The sequence below is a fragment of the Anolis carolinensis genome, unplaced genomic scaffold, assembly GCF_035594765.1.
Source record: "Anolis carolinensis isolate JA03-04 unplaced genomic scaffold, rAnoCar3.1.pri scaffold_10, whole genome shotgun sequence".
Lineage (NCBI taxonomy): Eukaryota > Metazoa > Chordata > Lepidosauria > Squamata > Dactyloidae > Anolis > Anolis carolinensis.
In genome coordinates, this window is record NW_026943821.1 from 5,095,639 (window position 1) to 5,118,326 (window position 22,688).

At 42.7% G+C, this 22,688-nt stretch overlaps 1 protein-coding gene and 1 long non-coding RNA gene across 3 annotated transcripts; one reads left to right on the forward strand and one right to left on the reverse strand.

Moving 5' to 3' along the window:
* The first annotated feature begins 1,417 nt into the window (after nucleotides 1-1,417).
* On the forward strand, nucleotides 1,418-22,547 carry LOC100562778 (NTPase KAP family P-loop domain-containing protein 1). Of its 2 annotated transcripts, XM_008121529.3 has the most exons (5): nucleotides 1,418-1,948; nucleotides 13,374-13,441; nucleotides 13,949-14,080; nucleotides 16,967-18,771; nucleotides 22,025-22,547. In XM_008121529.3, exons 2-5 carry the CDS (start codon nucleotides 13,423-13,425, stop codon nucleotides 22,307-22,309), a joined length of 2,241 nt encoding a protein of 746 aa, XP_008119736.2. In that variant the 5' UTR covers nucleotides 1,418-1,948; nucleotides 13,374-13,422; the 3' UTR covers nucleotides 22,310-22,547. The 2 variants fall into 2 exon arrangements, with proteins under 2 accessions (XP_008119736.2, XP_062818418.1); XM_062962348.1 differs by lacking the exon at nucleotides 1,418-1,948 and having other exon boundaries at nucleotides 13,006-13,441.
* LOC134293758 (uncharacterized) lies at nucleotides 14,980-21,289 on the reverse strand. Its single transcript, XR_010000723.1, has 2 exons — nucleotides 21,006-21,289; nucleotides 14,980-18,761 (listed from the first exon to the last, which is right to left on the reverse strand). It is a non-coding gene; the product is annotated as an uncharacterized LOC134293758 (long non-coding RNA).
* Nucleotides 22,548-22,688: the final 141 nt, after the last annotated feature.

A 22,688-nucleotide genomic window follows, 5' to 3' on the forward strand; every position in this document is an offset into this window, starting at 1 on the left:
GTCCGGCCCCCCAACAGTCTGAGGGACTGTGAATCGGCCCTCCACTTAAAAAGTTTGAGAACCCCTGTAGTAAATAAATGTAGTAAATGAATAAATAAATAATTTTGGTCTTAGGCTCACCCAAAGTCTGACATGACTTGAAGACACAGAACAACAACAACAATCCTAATTAACCTGACTATCTCATTGGCCAGAAGCAGGCCCACACTTCCTATTGAAATCCTGATAGGTTTATGTTGGTTAAAATTATTTTCATTTTCAAATATTGTATTGGTCTTTCATTGCTATTGTTGTTGTTTTGCACTACAAATAAGACATTGCATAGGAATTTGTTCGGGTTTTTTTTTCAAATGATAATCCGGCCCCTCAACAGTCTGAAGGATAGTGGACTGGCCCTCTGCTTTAAAAGTTTGGGGATCCCTGTACTAAGGGATCTGCATTGAGTGTTTATAATCTCTGGTAGGGAGAGTCTACTCCAGGGGTCCCCAAACTTTTTAAAAAGGGGGCCAGTTCATGATCCTTTGGACCGTTGGAGGGCCAGACTATAGTTGGCCACCGAGCAATAATAATAATAATTATAATTATAATAATAGACCCTTGGGCCATTGAATCCAACCCCCTTCTGCCTTTGTGCACCGAAAGCACAAGCAAAGCACCCTTGACAGATGGCCTCCCAGCCTCAATGTCAATAGTAATAATAACAACAACAACAACAACAACAATAATAATAATAATAATAATAATAATAATAATAAAAGGGTTGGAAGAGACCCCTTGGGCCATTTAGTCCAACCCCTTTCTGCCTTTGTGCACCAAAAGCACAAGCAAAGCACCCTTGACAGATGGCCACCCAGCCTCAATGTCAATAGTAATAATAACAACAACAACAACAATAATAATAATAATAATAATAATAATAATAATAATAATAAAAGGGTTGGAAGAGACCCCTTGGGCCATTTAGTCCAACCCCCTTCTGCCTTTGTGCACCAAAAGCACAAGCAAAGCACCCTTGACAGATGGCCACCCAGCCTCAATGTCAATAGTAATAATAACAACAACAACAACAACAATAATAATAATAATAATAATAATAATAATAAAAGGGTTGGAAGAGACCCCTTGGGCCATTTAGTCCAACCCCTTTCTGCCTTTGTGCACCAAAAGCACAAGCAAAGCACCCTTGACAGATGGCCACCCAACCTCAATGTCAATAGTAATAATAACAACAACAACAACAACAATAATAATAATAATAATAATAATAAAAGGGTTGGAAGAGACCCCTTGGGCCATTTAGTCCAACCCCTTTCTGCCTTTGTGCACCAAAAGCACAAGCAAAGCACCCTTGACAGATGGCCACCCAGCCTCAATGTCAATAGTAATAATAACAACAACAACAATAATAATAATAATAATAATAATAATAATTAAAGGGTTGGAAGAGACCCCTTGGGCCATTTAGTCCAACCCCTTTCTGCCTTTGTGCACCAAAAGCACAAGCAAAGCACCCCTGACAGATGGCCACCCAGCCTCAATGTTAATAATAATAATAATAATAATAATAATAATAATAATAATAACAATAATAATAATAATAAGGGTTGTAAGAGAAAAAGAGACCCCTTGGGTCATTTAGCCCAACCCCCTTCTACCCTTGTGCTGTGGGGGCCGGATAAATGGCTTCGATGGGCCGCATCCGGCCCCCGGGCCTTAGTTTGGGGACCCCTGGTCTACTCAGTGCGTATAAATACACACACACACACACACACCCTATGGCCAAGCTGTGTCCAGCACTTGCCCAAGAAATTCACCACCTTAAATCTAGGAAGGTGTAATGGAAATTGATATCCTTATCTGACGAGGAAGAGGGCAAAGTTCCTTAAGAGTAGCTGGCACAGGGCTTTGCCCAGCGGAAGGCACTCCTGGTTCCACTTTCTCCTTCCACGTAAGTATGTGTCGGGGATCACGGGGAAGAAGCGAATTAACCAGGGTTCCTTGACGTGTGCATGTGTGTGTATGTAAACACACCAACTCCGCTTTTCCTCTGTTCATAAGCTTGTAAAGTTGGAATATCAACAATTTATTCTTCATTCATAGAATCATAGAATCATAGAATAGTAGAGTTGGAAGAGACCTCAAGGGCCATCTAGTCCAACCCCCCGCTAAGAAGCAGGAAATCGCATTCAAAGCACCCCCGACAGATGGCCATCCAGCCTCTGCTTAAAAGCCTCCAAAGAAGGAGCCTCCACCACAGTCCGGGGGAGAGAGTTCCACTGTCGAACAGCCCTTCTCACAGTGAGGAAGTTCTTCCTGATGTTCAGGTGGAATCTCCTTCCTTTCCTGTAGTTTGAAGCCATTGTTCCGTGTCCTAGTCTGCAGGGCAGCAGAAAACAAGCTCCCTCCCTCCTCCCTATGACTTCCCTTCACGTATTTGTCCATGGCTATCATGTCTCCTCTCAGCCTTCTCTTCTGCAGGCTAAACATGCCCAGCTCTTTAAGCCGCTCCTCATAGGGCTTGTTCTCCAGACCCTTAATCATTTTAGTTGCCCTCCTCTGGACGCTTTCCAGCTTGTCAGCATCTCCCTTCATCTGCGGTGCCCAAAACTGGACACAGTATTCCAGGTGTGGTCTGACCAAGGCAGAATAGAGGGGGAGCATGACTTCCCTGGATCTAGACGTTATTCCCCTATTGATGCAGGCCAAAATCCCATTGGCTTTTTTAGCTGCCGCATCACATTGTAGGCTCATGTTTAACTTGTTGTCCACGAGGACTCCAAGATCTTTTTCGCACACACTGCTGTCAAGCCAGGCGTCCCCCATTCTGTATCTTTGATTTCCATTTTTTCTGCCGAAGTGAAGTATCTTGCATTTGTCCCTGTTGAACTTCATTTTGTTAGTTTCGGCCCATCTCTCTAGTCTGTCAAGATCGTTTTGAATTCTGCTCCTGTCTTCTGGAGTGTTAGCTATCCCTCCGAGTTTGGTGTCATCTGCAAACTTGATGATCGTGCCTTCTAACCCTTCGTCTAAGTCGTTAATAAAGATGTTGAACAGAACCGGGCCCAGGACGGAGCCCTGCGGCACTCCACTTGTCACTTCTTTCCATGATGAAGACGACGCATTGGTGAGCACCCTTTGGGTTCGTTCGCTTAGCCAATTACAGATCCACCTAACCGTAGTTTTGTCTAGCCCACATTTTACTAGTTTGTTTGCCAGAAGGTCGTGGGGGACTTTGTCGAAGGCCTTACTGAAATCTAGATATGCTACATCCACGGCATTCCCTGCATCGACCCAACTCGTAACTCTATCGAAAAAAGAGATCAGATTAGTCTGGCATGACTTGTTTTTGGTAAATCCGTGTTGACTATTAGCAATGACCGCATTTGTTTCTAAGTGTTTGCAGACCACTTCCTTAATGATCTTTTCCAGAATCTTGCCTGGTATTGATGTGAGGCTGACCGGACGGTAATTGTTTGGGTCGTTCTTTTTTCCCTTCTTGAAGATAGGGACCACATTCGCCCTCCTCCAATCTGCTGGGACTTCTCCTGTTCTCCAAGAACTCTCGAAGATGATTGCCAGTGGTTCTGAAATAACTTCCGCTAGTTCCTTCAATACTCTTGGGTGTAGCTGATCTGGCCCTGGGGACTTGAATTCGTTTAGAGTGGCCAGGTGTTCCTGGACAACTTGTTTCCCTATTTGGGGTTGGATTTCCCCCAATCCTTCGTCCATTCCATGTTGCTGAGGTTGAAGATGGCTTTCTTTTTGTGAGAAGACCGAGGCAAAGAAGGCATTAAGCAGTTCTGCCTTTTCCCTATCCCCTGTCACCATCACCCCATCTACTCCTTGCAGTGGCCCTATCGCCTCCTTTTTCTTCCTTTTTCTACCAACATAAGCAAAAAAACCTTTTTTGTTGTTTTTTATGTCCCTGGCAAGCCTGAGCTCATTTTGCGCTTTAGCCTTGCGAACCTTTTCCCTACAGGAGTTGGCTATACGTTTGAATTCTTCTTTGGTGATTTCTCCCCTTTTCCACTTCTTGTGCATGTCACTTTTGAGCTTTAGCTCAGTTAGAAGTTCTTTGGACATCCATTCTGGCTTCTTTGCACTTGTCTTATTTTTCTTCTTTGTTGGCACTGTTTGCATTTGCGCCTTGAGTATTTCACTTTTGAAAAACTCCCATCCATCCTTAACTCCCTTGTTTTTTAATATCAGCGTCCATGGAATGCCGCTCAGTAATTCCTTCATTTTTTGGAAGTCAGCTCTCTTAAAGTCCAGAATGCGTGTTTGACTTGTCTTAGTTTCAGCATTCCTTTGTATTGCAAACTGCAGGAGCACATGGTCACTTGCCCCTAAGGATCCAACCACTTCAACTGTATTGATCAGGTCTTCCACATTTGTTAAGATTAGATCAAGAGTTGCTGATCCCCTTGTTGCCTCTTCTACCTTCTGGACCATAAAATTATCTGCAAGGCAAGTGAGGAATTTGTTGGACTTTGTACTCTTGGCTGAGTTTGTTTTCCAGCAGATATCGGGATAATTGAAATCGCCCATGACTACTATATCTCTTCTTTGTGCCTGTTTGGTCAGCTGTTGACAGAAGGCTTCATCAAGTCCTTCATCCTGACTCGGAGGTCTGTAGTAGACACCCACGACAAGATCTTTTTGAGTCCCGGTTCCCTTGATTCTTATCCAGATGCTTTCAAGCTGGTTTCCCGGATTACAGTCTTGCATTTCTTCTGCAACGTAACTGTTTTTGACATATAAAGCTACTCCCCCTCCTCTCCCCTTTGTTCTATTTCTGTGAAAGAGGTTATAGCCCTCAATGGTTAAATTCCAGTGATGGGAGTCATCCCACCAGGTTTCAGTGATGCCTATGACATCGTATGTGTGGTGCTGTGCTAGGAGTTGGAGTTCGTCTTGCTTATTTCCCATGCTCTGAGCATTAGTGTAAAGACATGTAAGCCCCTGTGACCTCCCCTCGAACTGTTTATTTGGGATTATTGTGCTCTTTGTACTTGGTCCTTGCTGTGTTTGTGCAGCCCTCCGTTTAGCCTTACGGCGGTTCCCTGTGGTCGTGGGTAATATAGTGTTCGCCAGGCTGTTGTTCCCCTCCCCCAGTGGATTTAGTTTAAAGTGCGCCTGATGAGGTTTGTGAGTCTGTGTGCAAAAAGATGTTTTCCTACTTGTGTGAGATGCACCCCATCGCTTGCCAGTAGTCCATCCTCTTGGAAGAGTAGACCATGGTCAAGGAAGCCAAAATGCTCCTCTTGACACCATTTTCTGAGCCAGTTATTGACCTGTACTATTTTTCCGGCCCTTGTAGAGCCATGTCCTACAACGGGGAGGAGGGATGAAAAGATCACATGTACATTATACAGTTTTAGCTTTGTTCCCAGAGCTCGAAAATCATTTGTGATCTTTTGAAAAGTATGCCTGGCGGTGTCATTGGTACCTACATGAATCAACATAAGGTGGGGAGGGTGATGGGGCTTTAGGAGCCTGCTGAGCCTCTGAGTGATATGGTGTATTTTTGCCCCCGGGAGGCAGCATGTTTCTCGAGCCATCCCATCCGGTCTGGAAATGGTGGCTTCCGTTCCTCTAAGGAGGGAGTCACCTACTACCAAGACCTGTTTCCTTTGAGGATTGACAGGGTCCCTTTTGTGCAAGACAGTGTGTATGTCCCCTGAAGAGTGTTCCTGTTGAAGTGAATCATGTAGGTGTAAAGTGTTGTCCTCCTCCTCAACATCCCCAGTGCATTCATCAATGACAATCCATTGAGATACATCCGAGAGCCCATTACTCTCCCAAGGATGTTCCTGTTGCTCCTGGTCTATGATTGGGGATGGAGCATTTGCATGATTACATAAGTGTGACTGTGGTGATGCACTGTCCCCGTCAGGGCTATCCCCTGCGCATTGATCCAGGGTGGTCCACTGAGTGGTATCTAAGAAACTGTGGTCCTCCACAAGATGTGTTTCCTGATTGTATGTTAATGATGTAAGAATTTCAAATCTGTTGTGTAAATGCAGCTGAGCAGAGGAGTTCTGCGGAGGCTGCCTGGTCCTGCGTCTCCTTCTATGGGTGACCTCCTTCCAAGCCTGAGGGTTGTCTACCTTTGAGTTGATCTCCCCATAAGGCTCCTGATCATTCTATCGCAATGTTGATTTTAGTGCCTTTTTTAGCTATACTGAGCTTGATTGAAATAGTAACCTGACTTGAGACCTAATTTTGGGCAAAATACAGTAGAGTCTCACTTATCCAACACTCGCTTATCCAACGTTCTGGATTATCCAACACATTTTTGTAGTCAATGTTTTCAATATATCGTGATATTTTGGTGCTAAATTCATAAATACAGTAATTATGACATAGCATTACTGCATATTGAACTACTATTTTTATCAAATTTGTTGTCTAACATGATGTTTTGGTGCTTAATTTGTAAAATCATAATTTAATTTGATGTTTAATAGGCTTTTCCTTAATGCCTCCTTATTATCCAACATATTCGCTTATCCAACATTCTGCCGGCCCGTTTATGTTGGATAAGTGAGACTCTACTGTATGAATAAAGATAACACAAAGAGCGCCTGACTATACAGTAGAGTCTCACTTATCCAACACTCGCTTATCCAACGTTCTAGATTATCCAACGCATTTTTGTAGTTAATGTTTTCAATAAATCATGATATTTTGGTGCTAAATTTGTAAATACAGTAATTACTACATAGCATTACAGTAGAGTCTCACTTATCCAACATAAACGGGCCGGCAGAACGTTGGATAAGCGAATATGTTGGATAATAAGGAGAGATTAAGGAGAAGCCTATTAAACATCAAATTAGGTTATGATTTTACAAATTAAGCACCAAAACATCATGTTATACAACAAATTGGACAGAAAAAGTAGTTCAATACACAGTAATGTTATGTTGTAATACTGTATTTACGAATTTAGCACCAAAATATCACAATATATTGCAAACATTGACTACAAAAATGGCTTGGATAATCCAGAAGCTTGGATAAGCGAGGCTTGGATAAGTGAGACTCATGTTATACAACAAATCTGGCAGAAAAAGTAGTTCAATATGCAGTAATGTTACATAGTAATTACTGTATTTACGAATTTCGCACCATAATATCATGATATATTGAAAACATTGACTACAAAAATGCATTGGATAATCCAGAATGTTGGATAAGCGAGTGTTGGATAAGTGAGACTCTACTGTATTTCGTATTGAACTACTTTTTCTGTCAAATTTGCTGTATAACATGATGTTTGGGTGTTTAATTTGTAAAATCATAACCTAATTTGATGTTTAATAGGCTTTTCCTTAATCCCTCCTTATTATCCAACATATCCACTTATCCAACATTCTGCCAGCCTGTTTATGTTGGATAAGTGAGACTCTACTGTATTTGATTTTCTGGGTGGAGGTAAGCTTGTTTGTTAGGAGGGAAGTCCCAGGGACTGAGCTGGATTTACTCCCAAGTAAATATGCACAGTGCTTCTTAATGCACAGTTGGGAAAGTCGTCCTTTATCCAGTCATATACTTTTTCCCTACTCTTGTTTTAATTACATTTTCGCCATTGAGAACTTTGCTCCCTTTTCCAACTCGTTTATGCGCATGGCTGCCGAAGCTGAAAAACAGACCTGCATTGGTGATTATAACTAATGGCCAATGCCGGTTTTATATTTGCATTTACAAAGTGCTTTGGGCATGTTTGCCTCCTGAAACTGAAACAAACGCTCTTTCTTGTTTGCGAACTACAGTAGAGTCTCACTGATCCAACATAAACGGGCCGGCAGAACGTTGGATAAGCGAATATGTTGGATAATAAGGAGAGATTAAGGAGAAGCCTATTAAACATCAAATTAGGTCATGACTAGCTGTGCCCGGCCACGCGTTGCTGTGGCGAAGTCTGGTGGTATGGGAAATAAAGTATTGAGGAATTGGTGGTAGTTAAGGTCAAGGGTAATGGTTTTCCCCTGACATTAAGTCCAGTCGTGTCTGACTCTGGGGGTTGGTGCTCATCTTGAGTCTACACTGCGAAATCAGTTGAAATCAGATAATCTGTATTTTATAGGCAGTGTGGAAGAGGCCTAATTGAAGTGGCCCTGGGCTGAGTGGGTTGCTAGGAGACCAAGTGGGTGGAGCTTAGCCTTCTAACTGGCAGCAATTGGATAAAAATAATTATTCCTCTCCCCCTAATTAGGACTTTATATGGCAGTGTGGAGTCAAGATAATCCAGTTCAAAGCAGATAATATAAGATTATAAATGGGTTATTATATAGCTGTGTGGAAGGGCCTTGAGTCTACACTGCCATATAATCCAGTTCAAATCAGATAATCTGTATTTTATAGGCAGTGTGGAAGAGGCCTAAGTGAGGCCTAACTCTGCCTGTCTCCTGGGCTGAGTGAGTTGCTAGGAGACCAAGTGGGTGGAGCTTAGCCTTCTAACTGGCAGCAATTGGATAAAAACAATTATTCCTCTCCCTCTAATTAGGACTTTATTTTTCTTTTCTTTTTGTTGTATGAACGTAGAGGCATGGATGAGGGGTTGTGCTGCCAAGTTTAGTGTTTCTGGGATGTGTAGTTTTGTTGTTTTGTCCTAGGCCGAAATTTCATTACCCTTTTATCTATATATATAAAATGATAAAGTTGTTTGCGCAGTGACTATAACAACAAAACTAAACATCCCAGAAATACGAAATTTGGCAACACAATGCAAAAGGTTTGCCTCCAGGTTACAACAACACAACCACACCACAAAACCACAATCCAGACCCACAAAACTCACAACAACGCATCATGTGATAACAACACAACTAAACGCCCCAGAAATACAAAACTTGGCAACACAATGCAAAAGCCTTGCCTCCCAGTTGTAACAACACAACCACACCACAAAACCACACAGGATCCACAAAACTCACAACAACGCGTCGTGACTATAACAACACAACTAAACGCCCCAGAAATACGAAACTTGGCAACACAACGCAAAAGCCTTCCCTCCAGGTTGTAACAACACAACCACACCACAAAACCACAATCCGGACCCACAAAACTTACAACAATGCATCGTGACTATAACAACACAACTAAACGCCCCAGAAATACGAAACTTGGCACACAACTAAACGCCCCAGAAATATAAAACTTGACAACACAATGCAAAAGCCTTGCCTCCCGGTTTTAACAACACAACCACACCACAAAACCACAATCCGGACCCACAAAACTCACAACAATGCATCGTGACTATAACAACACAACTAAACGCCCCAGAAATACAAAATTTGACAACACAATGCAAAAGCCTTGCCTCCCAGTTGTAAGAACACAACCACAACACAAAACCACAATCCGGACCCACAAAACTCACAACAACGCATCATGACTATAACAAAACTAAACTCCCCAGAAATACAAAACTTGCCAAAACAATGCAAAAGCCTTGCCTCCCAGTTGTAACAACACAACCACATCACAAAACCACACTCGACCCATAAAACTCACAACAACACATCATGACTATAACAACACAACTAAACGCCCCAGAAATACGAAACTTGGCAACACAACACAAAAGCATTCCCTCCCGATTGTAACAACACAACCACACCACAAAACCACAATCCGTACCCACAAAACTCACAACAGTGCATCGTGACTATAACAACACAACTAAACGCCCCAGAAATACAAAACTTGGCACACAACTAAGCACCCCAGAAATACAAAACTTGGCAACACAACACAAAAGCCTTGCCTCTCAGTTGTAACAACACAACCACACCACAAAACCACAATCCGGACCCACAAAACTCACAACAACGCATTGTGACTATAACAAATACAAAATTTGACAACACAACTCATCCACCTCCCCAATCCCTACATTCAAACTTGGCCTCCAAAAAAACAATTACAATAATAACAATGACAACAACAACAACAATAAGAATCAACACCATCACAGGCACAGGCAAGAAGCAGCCAGGCACTGAGGCTGAGAGGCCAGTCAGTGCTACACTGGGCCTCCAAAAAACAATACAGTAGCATCTAACTTATCCAGCCTTCATGACCACTACAACAACAACAATAATAATAAACACCTACACAGGCAAAAAAAAAAAAGACTATTGTACCACAATAAGATGTAAACCGCACTCAGCAGAATCAGACATTACAATTAACAACAAACCAAAGACAACAGGGATCTCAAGCAATTATCAATCAACACAAAAACTGAAGAAGGTAACAGACTTCAAATACTACTACTAATGTGAGTATAAAGAAGGTGGAGGTCACAGCATAAATACAACCTAATGTAGACTGACCAACACCACCAGACTAAGCCACAGCAACGCGTGGCCGGGCACAGCTAGTATATATATATAGATTTTACAAATTAAGCACCAAAACATCATGTTATACAACAAATTTGACAGAAAAAGTAGTTCAATATGCAGTAATGCTACATAGTAATTACTGTATTTACGAATTTAGCACCAAAATATCACGATGTATTGAAAACATTGATTACAAAAATGCGTTGGATAATCCAGAATGTTGGATAAGCGAATGTTGGATAAGTGAGACTCTACTGTATATATTTCTGTTTCACCTTCGTAGTGGTCAGCTCAAGCCAGAAGTTCCAAAAAATAATTGCCATAAACTCAATTTGTCAAAACTCCCAAACAGTTTGATTGATTCCCAATTTGTTTTCTTGATTTTCCTTGGGTGTTTGATAATAAATACGTTAATTTGTCCATGTTCATTATTTCAAAAATTTTATAATACCATAATTTAAAAAATTTAATAAAATTATTTAAAAAAAAAAAGAAAAATGCAAGATAATAATATGAAAATGGTTTAGAGAAGAATGAATGAATAATGGACCACCCCAGAACATGTAAATAAGGAGAAAGTAAGCAATAAGGTAAACAAGGGTACAATTTGTATAAAAAGATAAATTTTCAAAGCACCGCACAATAGAGGGAAGTCAATTTTAATGTGAATGTATTGTTTGTGCATAGATGTTGTGTCTGTTGGGATGATTTAGGTTTCAATTTTTAGTCTTTTTCTTCTTTTTCTCCCTTTTAAAAAAAATATACTTTATTTCTTCTTCAGACATACACACAAATACACACACACACACATTTGTATATGTAATCTATGTTATTGTTCGTTACTTTTTTGCACAACGGTATGTTTGTACGTCCTTCACTTGTTACATGTTGGTTTGTTGTTTTTTTTAATAATAAACTTCAATAAAAGTTTAATTAAAAAAAAACTCCCAAACAATTTTAAGCCGGGAATTTGTATACAGTAGAGTCTCACTTATCCAACATAAACGGGCCGGCAGAACGTTGGATAAGCGAATATGTTGGATAATAAGGAGAGATTAAGGAGAAGCCTATTAAACATCAAATTAGGTTATGATTTTACAAATTAAGCACCAAAACATCATGTTATACAACAAATCTGGCAGAAAAAGTAGTTCAATATGCAGTAATGTTACATAGTAATTACTGTATTTACGAATTTCGCACCATAATATCATGATATATTGAAAACATTGACTACAAAAATGCATTGGATAATCCAAAATGTTGGATAAGCGAGTGTTGGATAAGTGAGACTCTACTGTATTAGTTTTTTTTTTTTTTTGCTGTCATGGCTTTGCTGTATTTGGCCCAAACCGATGGCTGAGAGAGTGTACCTTGTGCTTAGTGAATCCACCCAGATAAATGAGCACAATGGTTGCCATTTCCAAACATTTTCGAACCAGCTTGTTCCTTACCGTTGAGAATTTCGACTGCCATTAATCTTAAATGGAGGCGTAAAATGTTTCCTAGATTGCGTTCAGCCAGAAAAAAAATTGGGAGGGATTGAAACCCCCCCCCCCTCAAGATGACTTTTCACTCCCGTGTCTCCTGATCTGGCACGAGATTTCAACAAGGCCCTGAAATTAGTATAATTGTGCAAAGGTTCTTCATAGGTAATACGTCCTGAATCATTGCTTCCTTTTGTCGGCCACAAAGGAAAATCCTTTCCACAATTGGCAGAAATTTATTTCTGTTTTCTTCTGTTTTCTTCTTATTTCCTTTATTATGATGATGGGTTACATCAAGACGCTCTCCGCGGTAAATTAGCAAGAAGTTTTCAGCCAATCACAAGTTTTGTTTTTTTATGTCTGTTGAAGACTTCTGGGCCCCTAGTGGCCCAGTGTATTAAAGCGCTGAGCTGCTGAACTTGCGGACCAAAAGGTCCCAGGTTCAAATCCCGGGAGCGGCGTGAGCGCCCGCTGTTAGCCCCAGCTCCTGCCAACCTAGCAGTTCAAAAACATGCCAATGTGAGTAGATCAATAGGTACCGCTCCGGCGGGAAGGCAACATTGGCGCTCCATGCAGTCATGCCGGCCACATGAACTTGGAGATGTCTACGGACAACGCCGGCTCTTTGGCTTAGAAATGGAGATGAGCACCAACCCCCAGAGTCGGTCACGACTGGACTTAACGTCAGGGGAAAACCTTTACCTTTACCTTTACTGAAGACTTCTATTACATCTTTCCAACACAAAAATGGTTTAGCAACCAATGTACCAAGCTTCTGATAAACACCGTTACCCCCAACTTCTCCTCCAAACACCACACTGTACTTACAGCGTACACCGTGTGCGTGACATGAGTGGACCAACCAGGGAAATCTGTAGAGCCATTTGGGTTGAAATCTTAATTCCTCTTCTTATCCATAGGAAATACATATCCTGGAAATGCAGTCTGTGAATTTTGCACTGATTGAGCTTTCACTTGGTCATCAGAAACAGTCTTGTTCATATAAAGTCCAAGACACCTCCAAGATCATGTGGCCATAGGCATGACTGCATGGAGCGCTGTTACCTTCCTGCTGTAGCGGTACCTATTGATCTACTCACATTGGCATGTTTTCGAACTGCTAGGTTGGCAGAAGCTGGAGCTAACAGCGGGCGCTCACTCCGCTCCCGGGGTTTGAACCTGGGACTTTTCGGTCTGCAAGTTCGGCAGCTCAGTGCTTTAACACAGTTCGCCACCGGGGCTCCTTATGTAAATTGGTAGAAAGGTAAATAATGAGAGTGTGAATGATCCAAATTTGGTTGAGATAGTGCTTGCAGTTCTGGGGAGGGGGACTCTCATTTTTGCTTCTCATAGACTTGGCAGCAGGATTTGGTTAAGCAGTCAAAATTCATGAGTAAACCAGGATTTTTTTAACCTGAAACATTTTGAGGGGGGCGGGTTGAACCCCTAAATTGTCCCCTTGGCTACGGGCTTGCATTCAGGCATTATCATTCTGTGTTGTGTGTCCTTCTTCTGTCCCTAGGAACAGACTTTTTTGGACATATAACTGTTTGACGTCTCCAACCACCACTATGCTCACAGTGAACAGAGGTAAGCAGGACAAATGTGCTTACGGTGATAGAAGTAGGCATGGGCAAACTTCGGCCCTCTGGGTGTTTTGGACTTCAACTCCCACAATTCCTAATAGCTGCGCAGGGCCGTAGCCAGAAAAAAATTTCGGGAGGGGTTTTGAAAATTTCGGGGGGGGGGGGGGGTTAACCCCTAGCACACACCCCTCCCCGCTACAAACCTGTCAATATCTGTTTGAGATAGTGCCTGGAGGGACTCTTAATGTTTTGTGTCTCATAGACTTAGCATGGGGATTTGGTTAACCAGTTAAAATTCATGAGTAAACCAGGTTTTTTTAATAACCTGAAAAATTTGGGGGGGGGGTTGAACCCCCTAACCCCCCCCCTCGCGTAGGCTGCTGGGAATTATGGGAGTTGAAGTCCAAAACACCAGGAGAGCCGAGGTTTGCCCATGCCTGGGACAGCTCTATCTATAACAATATCTCACCCGGTCTGATGTAGGTTTTTTGTTTTGCTGTTCCTTCTATAGAATTCCAAAACAAGGACGATGCCTACTGTTTTTCCCTAGCCAAGGCTCTCTATTGCGTTGCCACTCCAGTGACGGTCGGGTTTTTTGCCCCATGGGGACACTGCAAAAACTTCCTCTTGGATAGGATTCGAGGTGAGTGCTCAGGTTTTTATGGTGAAGACAAATGGAAGGACACTTAAACAGTATTTGTACATGACATTCAACACAGATACATCTACGGGGGTATTAGCCTGTTCTGTCCCGCAAGCTAATTCTTGAAGGTGCTCTAATCTTTCTGAAGGACAGAAGGGAGGGGGCTAATCTAATCTCAGTGATAAATACACACAAATGTCTATACTAGACAATGTCGAAGAGATAAACAAACACTATAAAGGTTCAAAACACAAAAAGAGATGTGTATACAGGGGCGGTTCAACCGTACGGCAATTTAGGCAGTTGCCTCAGGCGCCATCGTTTGGGGGGCGCAGTTGAGGCGCCTCTTGAGATGCCTCCAAGTGCCCTAAAGCCAACTTTTTGTTCGCATGCGCCGCCACTTCCGGCGAGGCTGCCTCCTGCCGGGTGAAGCAGCTGGATGTTTAATAGGCTTTTCCTTAATCCCTCCTTATTATCCAACATTTTTGCTTATCCAATGATTTTATTTTTCAGTGATTGGTTGGGGGGGGTGGGCACCAAAATTCTGTTCGCTTACATTTGAAAATTACCTAGGACTGGCCCTGTGTGTATATTAGAGCAACTTGCAAAGGCCACAGAAATAGTCAGGCCTCTCTGAGTATAGAGCTATCTTCCTTCTATGTAAAAAGGATAAGCGAATACTATAAAGTTTCAAAACATAAGTTGCACTATGTAATTCAGAGCACCATATACATACAATATTACCTGAGAGTAAACAACCATAATGAAAGTAATAAGTACAGTCAACTGTTATAATCCACAGTAGTATCTTCCAGACTGTAATAGTCTCCACTATTTAAACATCAATTGAATTTGGCAACCAAAATAATATAAACACATTCAACCTTTGCAAAATAATATTGGTTAATATATATTTTAAGACTTCACAGGTATTGAAAAGCTTGTTCCAAAAACCTTGACCAAAAGTTCTTTTGATTCTTTGAGATCCTGTGTTGATGACATCAAATGTATAGCATATATCTCTTGAAATTACAGTCTATTGGAAGTAAGTTCAGTTTCTCAAGAGTAAGATCCCAAGTCTGGAGAACAAACTATGCATGAATGTTGATTCTGAGTAGTTGTCAAAAAGAGCCCCAGCTAGGAGAACACAATGCTGTTTCTAAGTAGCTGGCTGTAGATTGCAGTAGTCCGTTTACTACTGGCTCCCAGGTTTACTCCAGTTTCGGTTGTCCTTCTTCTGGTAAGCGGCAATGGATAAGCAGCAAATAGTTTTCAATTTGTATATTGTTGGCTCTGCTCAATTTGTTTATTGTTGGCTCTGCTTCAGTATATAGATTCGCAGTGTCAGTTTGCTGAAATGTGGTATCTATGACGCGAGCTAATCTAATCTCCCCAGGAAAGGAGTTGCAATCACTGAGAAGACCCTGCCTCTCATCCCCACCAATCGCGCCTGTGATGATGGCGGGACTGAGAGCAGGGCCTCCGCGGAAGATTGCAAGATCCTCGGAAGATTGCAATCTCCGTGGTGGTTCATAGAGGGAGATGCCTTCGGACAGGTAAACTGGGCCGGGGCCGTTTAGGGCTTTATAGGCCAGAGCCAGCACTTTGAATTGTGCTTGGTAGCAAACTGGCAACCAGTGGAGCTGACGCAACGTGGGAGTTGTGTGCAACATCAACACTTGCTTTAAACAGACAAGGGTTCTTTCTCCCATCCTAGACATCATTCCACAGGTATTTACACTCCACTTGCCTTACTGCCAACAGAACCTCTAAAGATACTGTAAAGAAGTATGAATTTTAGTTTACAGATGTCATGTTTACCTGCGTTTTAAAAGTCATGTTTAACTGTGTTTTAAAAGAGTCAGTATTTCAGTTACTCTGCTCTCATGAGTGGTTGCCATAGAAACGTGGGCGTAGCCAACTGTCATTTTGCAGAAGAGAGTTTTGAAAAGAAACTCAGTCAGTCAGTCTGTGGTCAGAGAACCACAGGGAAGGTTGATTTTAGAGTCTGTGTTCTGTTGAAGCACAGGGAAGGCTGATTCTCATTTGGAGAATCAGGGTGGCTCAAAGGTTGGATTTTGAGTCAGCTTAAAATAAGTTTGGTGGCTTATTTTAAGGTAGTCTGTTTCCAGATAAGGAACAGATAGGCTGTGATTGAAATTCATAGGGTGACTGCAGTTTAGAGCAGTAAAGAAAGAAGTGACATTAGGAAGTTTGAATCACCTCATTCTGTTATTGCAACTGTTAATCTAAGTGCCCCAAACAAGAAGAGAAGTTATTGTAACCATTAAGCTTGTGCCTGAATAAACTTGTTATTGTTCTGTCAAACATCTCAGTCTCTGTCATCTAAAATGAAGAAGAAGAAAGAAAAACCAAGATTTAAAAGTCTCCTCTCTAAGTAGCCAGTAACTAAATCTTCCAATAGTGGTGGCAAGAGTTGATAATCCCCTTAATATTTGGTAGCAGCATTATAAAGACATTGACATTTGGTGACAGCTTTTAAATAAAAACATCTTTATATTGGTGGCAGCGGATATATAATATAAATATAATTAATTAATAGGAACTCCTCCACATCTCCGAAATTGGTGTCAGAGGCAGGATTTTTGGAAAGATTTCTCCCCCTTTCTGACTTCTCCACAAATTGGTGGCAGCGGTGGGATAAAAAAGTTCCCCCCTGCCTGAAAGAGCCTCAGTCGTTCATAGCTCGCCACAGATACCATTAGCCACAGATGCAGGTGAAACGTCAGGAGAGAATGCTACTGGAACATGGTCATACAGCCAGAAAAACTCACAGCAACCCATTTGGGGAGATACATTTTCATATATTTTTCCCTATGAGTTTCTGCATAATCCATGCCCTAAATCTCTTCCTTTCCTCTTCAGAATATATGCGTTATCAATCCTGGAAAAAAGACCAACAGGAATTCCACCGGACAGGGTTGAGACAGAGAGGGACAACCGGTTGGGACCTGGTCTCCGTCATCCTCCTTATGATCTTCTATCGTCCCGTCCTGACACCTCAACACAGGCAGAGGAGGAATGTTCAGCACGTTTTTATTCACTTCAGTGCCTGGGAATACGCCGGGAGCGACCAGCTCTGGGCAGGCCTCATTACGGCTCTATGTGACGGCATCGAAAACCATTTCGGCCTGGTCCCGATGAGCGTCTACCGGACTGTAGGTCGGAAGTGCGGCATTGTTGAGTCGTCTCTACCCAAAGAATGGGTCAGCAAGAAATATCTCTGCCTACCCTTATGGGCCGCAATCCTTCTGGTGTTGGGAGTAGCTGTTGTGGTTGCCGTCCTCATCTTTCTGTACGGCATCCCGGTTGGTGATGCTTCTGGAGACGCCATTGCGGTGGCCGAGGGTGTCGGGGCCACGGCGGTGGGGATCACAGCAGCGGCGGCAGTCCGGATGGGTGTGATGGTGCTCCGGAACGTAGTGGTCAACCAAAAGGCTCAACTAGAGAGGCAGATGAACCGGACGGACCTCAGCGCCCAGCTGGGCTTCATGAGTAATGTCAAGAGGGAGGTCAGGATCATCGCCAAGTTCCTGCAGTTCATGGAGATCTTCCAGCGCAGGAAACTCCGGGTGGTTCTGGAAATCACCAGCTTGGACCGCTGCAGCCCCGACAAAGTGGTAGGTGTCCTGGATGCAATGAACATCCTCCTCTCGGACTACGAGGCCCCATTCATCTCCATCTTGGTGGCCGACCCGAGCGTGATCGTGGACTGCGTGGAGAACTCCCTGTTCATGAAAGGGATGGCCAACAATGGCTACGATTTCCTCAATCGCATCATCACCTTGCCCTTTTCGGTTCCCAAGACGGACCACAACACCAAGATGCAGCTGATCCAGAGAATGGTTCAATGCAAGGAGGAGCAAGAGAACAGTTTTGAAGACGACGAGGAATCGGGAGAAAATTTCCTGCTGAAGAACCCGGCTAAAGAGACAAACACGTCAATGATTTGCTGTTGCTGTAAATCCGCTGATCAGAAGATGCCCGGCAGAAGCAGAGACAGCAGCCGAGTGCCTTTAGTGGTGGTTCATTCCCCCAAGATGGAAGAGCCACACAATAGAAGATGCGGTAAAGGCTTCAAAGCCAAAGATTTGATCCAAGAGGCCTTTGAGTACTTGCTGGACGACAGCATGAAGGAGTACGTGACAGACAACACGTTGCAAATGAAACGGATCATCAACAACATCACTGTCACGGTGCGGCTCATGGCGACGGAGGTTCCTCGAGACAAGCTGTGTCCGCAAAAGGTCACCGCCTGGGTTCTCCTCGCCAACCAGTGGCCCTGCCGACTGAGTTGGATCTTGCAATGCATTGAGGACGATGAGCAGACGGGCCGCCTTTGCGAGGGCCAAGAGTGCCAGCTCACCCCGGACCTCTTCTTGTGGGAGGTGTACGAGAAGTACATGGAAGAGCTCGACATGCTCAAAGCCCAGCTGGAGAAGCTGCTGGAGCTGGACAGGGACCCGGAGCTTTTCCACAACTTCCTCTGCGGGCGTTTCCGGGTGCAGGACGCCAACTTCTTCCTGCCCTACACGGTCAACCTGGACTCTTCCTTGAAGAGGCACATGGAGCTCTTGCGGGGCAGCCGCAACCTCAAACGGATCAACAAGACCTACGGGATTTCCAAATGCATCCTCTTTGGGATGTCGGTAGAGCAGATCTGCAAAGAGGTGAGTGGATACACGCACAATATGTCAGGGACCACGAAGCCAGCTAGTTCAACCCTTGCCATTCACTCTTGAAAGATGTCTATCAAACCCCTGAAGCTGCCCATCTCAAACACATTGTTGTAGATGACGGGAGAGATAACGCAAGAGAGATTATTATTATTATTATCATGATTAGATTAGTTGATTATAATAGATTACCATAATATATTATTACTATATTGTTATCATACTACTATTAGTATTCATTATTAGATTAGATATTATAATAGATTATTTACGAATTTAGCACCAAAATATCACGATACTGTATTATTATTATTACTACTACTGTATATGTTTGAGTATAAGCCGAGTTTTTCAGCCATTCAACTCGAGTATATAGGTATTCAGAGTTGGACAGTCTTATGTTATTAAAGTCTTATTATTATCTTAAATTACAGTTTTATGTAAATATTCAGAAACATTTAACCTACTGAGTATATATAGGTATTTAAATTGTTATAGTGTATCATATTATTGTTATTATATTGTTCTAATTACTATTATTATAGATTATTATATTATATTATTATAAGAGATTATATCTATATATATAAAAGAGTGATGGCATCAGGGCAGCGGACAAAACAACAAAACTACAGGCCCCCCAACCTCGAAATTTGACAACACAACCCATCATCCACGCCTCTAGGTTGATACAACAAAAAGAAAAGAAAAATAAAGTCCTAATTAGAGGGAGAGCAATAATTGTTTTTATCCAATTGCTGCCAGTTTAGAGGGCTAATCTCTGCCCACTTCGTTGCCTAGCAACCAAGGGACAGCCAGGTTTCAGTTAGGGGAGAGGCAGATTTAGGCCTCACTTAGGCTTCTTCCACAGATTATCTAATTTGCACTGGATTATATGGCAGTGTAGACTCAAGGCCCTTCCACACAGCTATATAACCCATTTATAATCTTATATTATCTGCTTTGCACTGGATTATCTTGACTCCACACTGCCATATAATCCACTTCAGTGTGCATTTTATACAACTGTGAAGAAAGGGCCTCATATAATCCAGTTCTGAGCAGATAATATAAGATTAGAAATATACAGTAGACTCTCACTTATCCAACATAAACAGGCCGGCAGGATAAGTAAATATATTGGATAATAAGAAGGGATTCAGGAAAAGCTGATTAAACATCAAATTAGGTAATCGTTATACAAATTAAGCACCAAAACATCATATTATACAACAAATTTGACAGAAAAGGTAGTTCCATGCGCAGTAATGCTATGTAGTAATTACAGTAGAGTCTCACTTATCCAACACTCGCTTATCCAACGTTCTGGATTATCCAACGCATTTTTGTAGTCAATGTTTTCAATATATCGTGATATTTTGGTGCTAAATTCATAAATACAGTAATTACTACATAGCATTACTGCGTATTGAACTACTTTTTCTGCCAAATTTGTTGTCTAACATGATGTTTTGGTGTTTCATTTGTAAAATCATAACCTAATTTGATATTTAATAGGCTTTTCCTTAACGCCTCCTTATTATCCAACATATTCGGTTATCCAACATTTTGCCAGCCCACTTATGTTGGATAAGTGAGACTCTACTGTACTGTATTTACAAATTTACCAGTAAAATATCACAATGAATTTGAAACACTGACTACAAAAACATTGATTATGAAAAGGCAGACTGTGTTGGATAATCCAGAACATTGTATAAGCGAATGTTGGATAAGTGAGATTCTACTTTGATATGAAATAATTTCTAGGATAGAATAATGCAGAACAATATAATCTCTAAAACCAGGACAGTAATAAAGAAATAAAGAAAGTAAATAAAGCAAGGAAATTGGAAATTCCACAAAGGAAACAATCAGGGCCAGCTAACACCTCCCAAGAAAGGATTCTTCCAGAAAGGAAGCTGAGAAGGCAGTGAAGCACTATGTATTACCAAAGTCCTTATTATTACTATCATTACTATCCTTACTATTATTATTATTATTATTATTATTATTATTATTATTACTATTGTGTTGCTGTAAACCGTGAAAATGAATACAATCTGCCTCCAAGTATTCAAAAACACTAAAATCAGAATATAAAAAAATTAATGTGGTATAATAAAACAGAACAATACAATCTCTAAAATCAGAACACTAAATAAAGAACAACACTCTGAAAATAGGGGAATTCCACACAGAAAGAGCATCCCAGGCTGGCTACAAACCTCTGTGGATGGTTAACTATCAGGGTGTTGCTGAGTCGGTAGCATCCCAGGATCTCTCCATCTTTGGAAGAAGTTAACCCAGCAGCTAAGGGGAAACATCTGCATGATTCATAAATTGACTGTTTGTATTTGTAACCCCAACAACTTGTGCCAAGCCTGTCAAGAACTTGGAGAAAATAAAAATCTTGTTTGATGTTCAATTTAGAGTAGCCTTAGTTGCTGAGACTCCTGAGCAGGCCCGGCCCAACATGGGACGCCCACCACGCCCCCGCGTTGGGCGCCATGTTGCGGGGGCGCTATCAAGCCCCACGGGAGGTGGGGCCACATCTGGCCGCGCCTCCCGTGGGGCTCGATAGCGCCCCCGCAACATGGCGCCCAAAGCGGGGGCGTGGTCGGCGCCCTGGCCCCGCCTCCCGCGCTGCACTCCCTGGCCCCGCCCCCCGAACAGCGCGAGAGACGGGGCCAGGGAGCGCAGTGCGGGAGGCGGGGCCAGGGAGTGCAGCGCGGGAGGTGGGGCCAAGGTGGGGCCAGGGCCCAGCCGCCCTGGGGCAGCCAAGCTGTGGCAGAGGCCTTCCAGGCCGCAGCAAAGCAAAGCCGCAGCAAAGCCTTTGCTGTGGCCTGGAGAGACTCCCGCCGCAGCCCGGCTGGGCCAGGGTGCGTGGTGCAGGAGGCGGGGCCAGACGTGGCCCCCCCTCCCGCATCGCACACCCTGGCCCCGCCTCCTGCGCCGCCCGCGGCACGAGGGGCGTGGCCACGTTGCGTGGCCACGCCTCCTGCACCGCGGGGGGGGGCGGAATTTTTTTTTCCGCGTATGTTTTAAAATGACCTCGGGCCGGTTCTGCTCCTGAGCTTCAAAGTAAGGTTCACCTGGCAAAGAAAGGAGCACATCTTAATTTCAACTAATGGTGCCTGGGTGTGACGGCACAGTCATCATTATTATTATTATCATAATCAATTATCATTTTGTTACATAGTGTTGTTATCATCATTATCATCATCATCATCATTTTATTTTGCAGATGGACAGTCTTTCTCTGAAGGAAGAAAATGCCCAGCGGTACAAAGAGCGGTTGAGGGAGCATCACTTGGACGGCCGGGCGCTGCTTTATAGTGACCGAAACGAGGTCAAGGATGCCCTTGGCATGGGCCTGGGCGAATGGATGGCCTTCTGCATGCATTTCCTTGACTCCACCCCTGTCCCTTCTGCATTGCCGTTGTTCCCTGCAAAGAGCTGGCTAGGCTTGCAGGACAGCACACTGAAAGGAAGCCAGCTCTCCTTATCCAAAGAAAACATCCTCCGATAAAGCTTCCCCCAAAACAGTTTCCCTTCCGGATAAATTAGGACTATATGAATCCTATCAAGCAATAAGTGATGCTATCCTTTGTTGAGGAAGGCTGATTTATGACCGCCTGGAACACACCGCTTCAAGGACCCAGACTTTCTACAAGTTTAATGTTTATTTATTGCCACTGGGTTTAGCCCAGTCCTGAAGATCAACGCTATAGATAATACTATGTAAATAACATGATTTTTGTTCCTGGCTTATAAATGTCATTTCCTAATTGGTTCTATCATATTAGATCTAATAATAATAATAATAATAATAATAATAATAATAATAATAATAATAATAATAAAGTGAAGAACCTGCTTTGACTGAAACCCCTCAAACCACAGCAGAC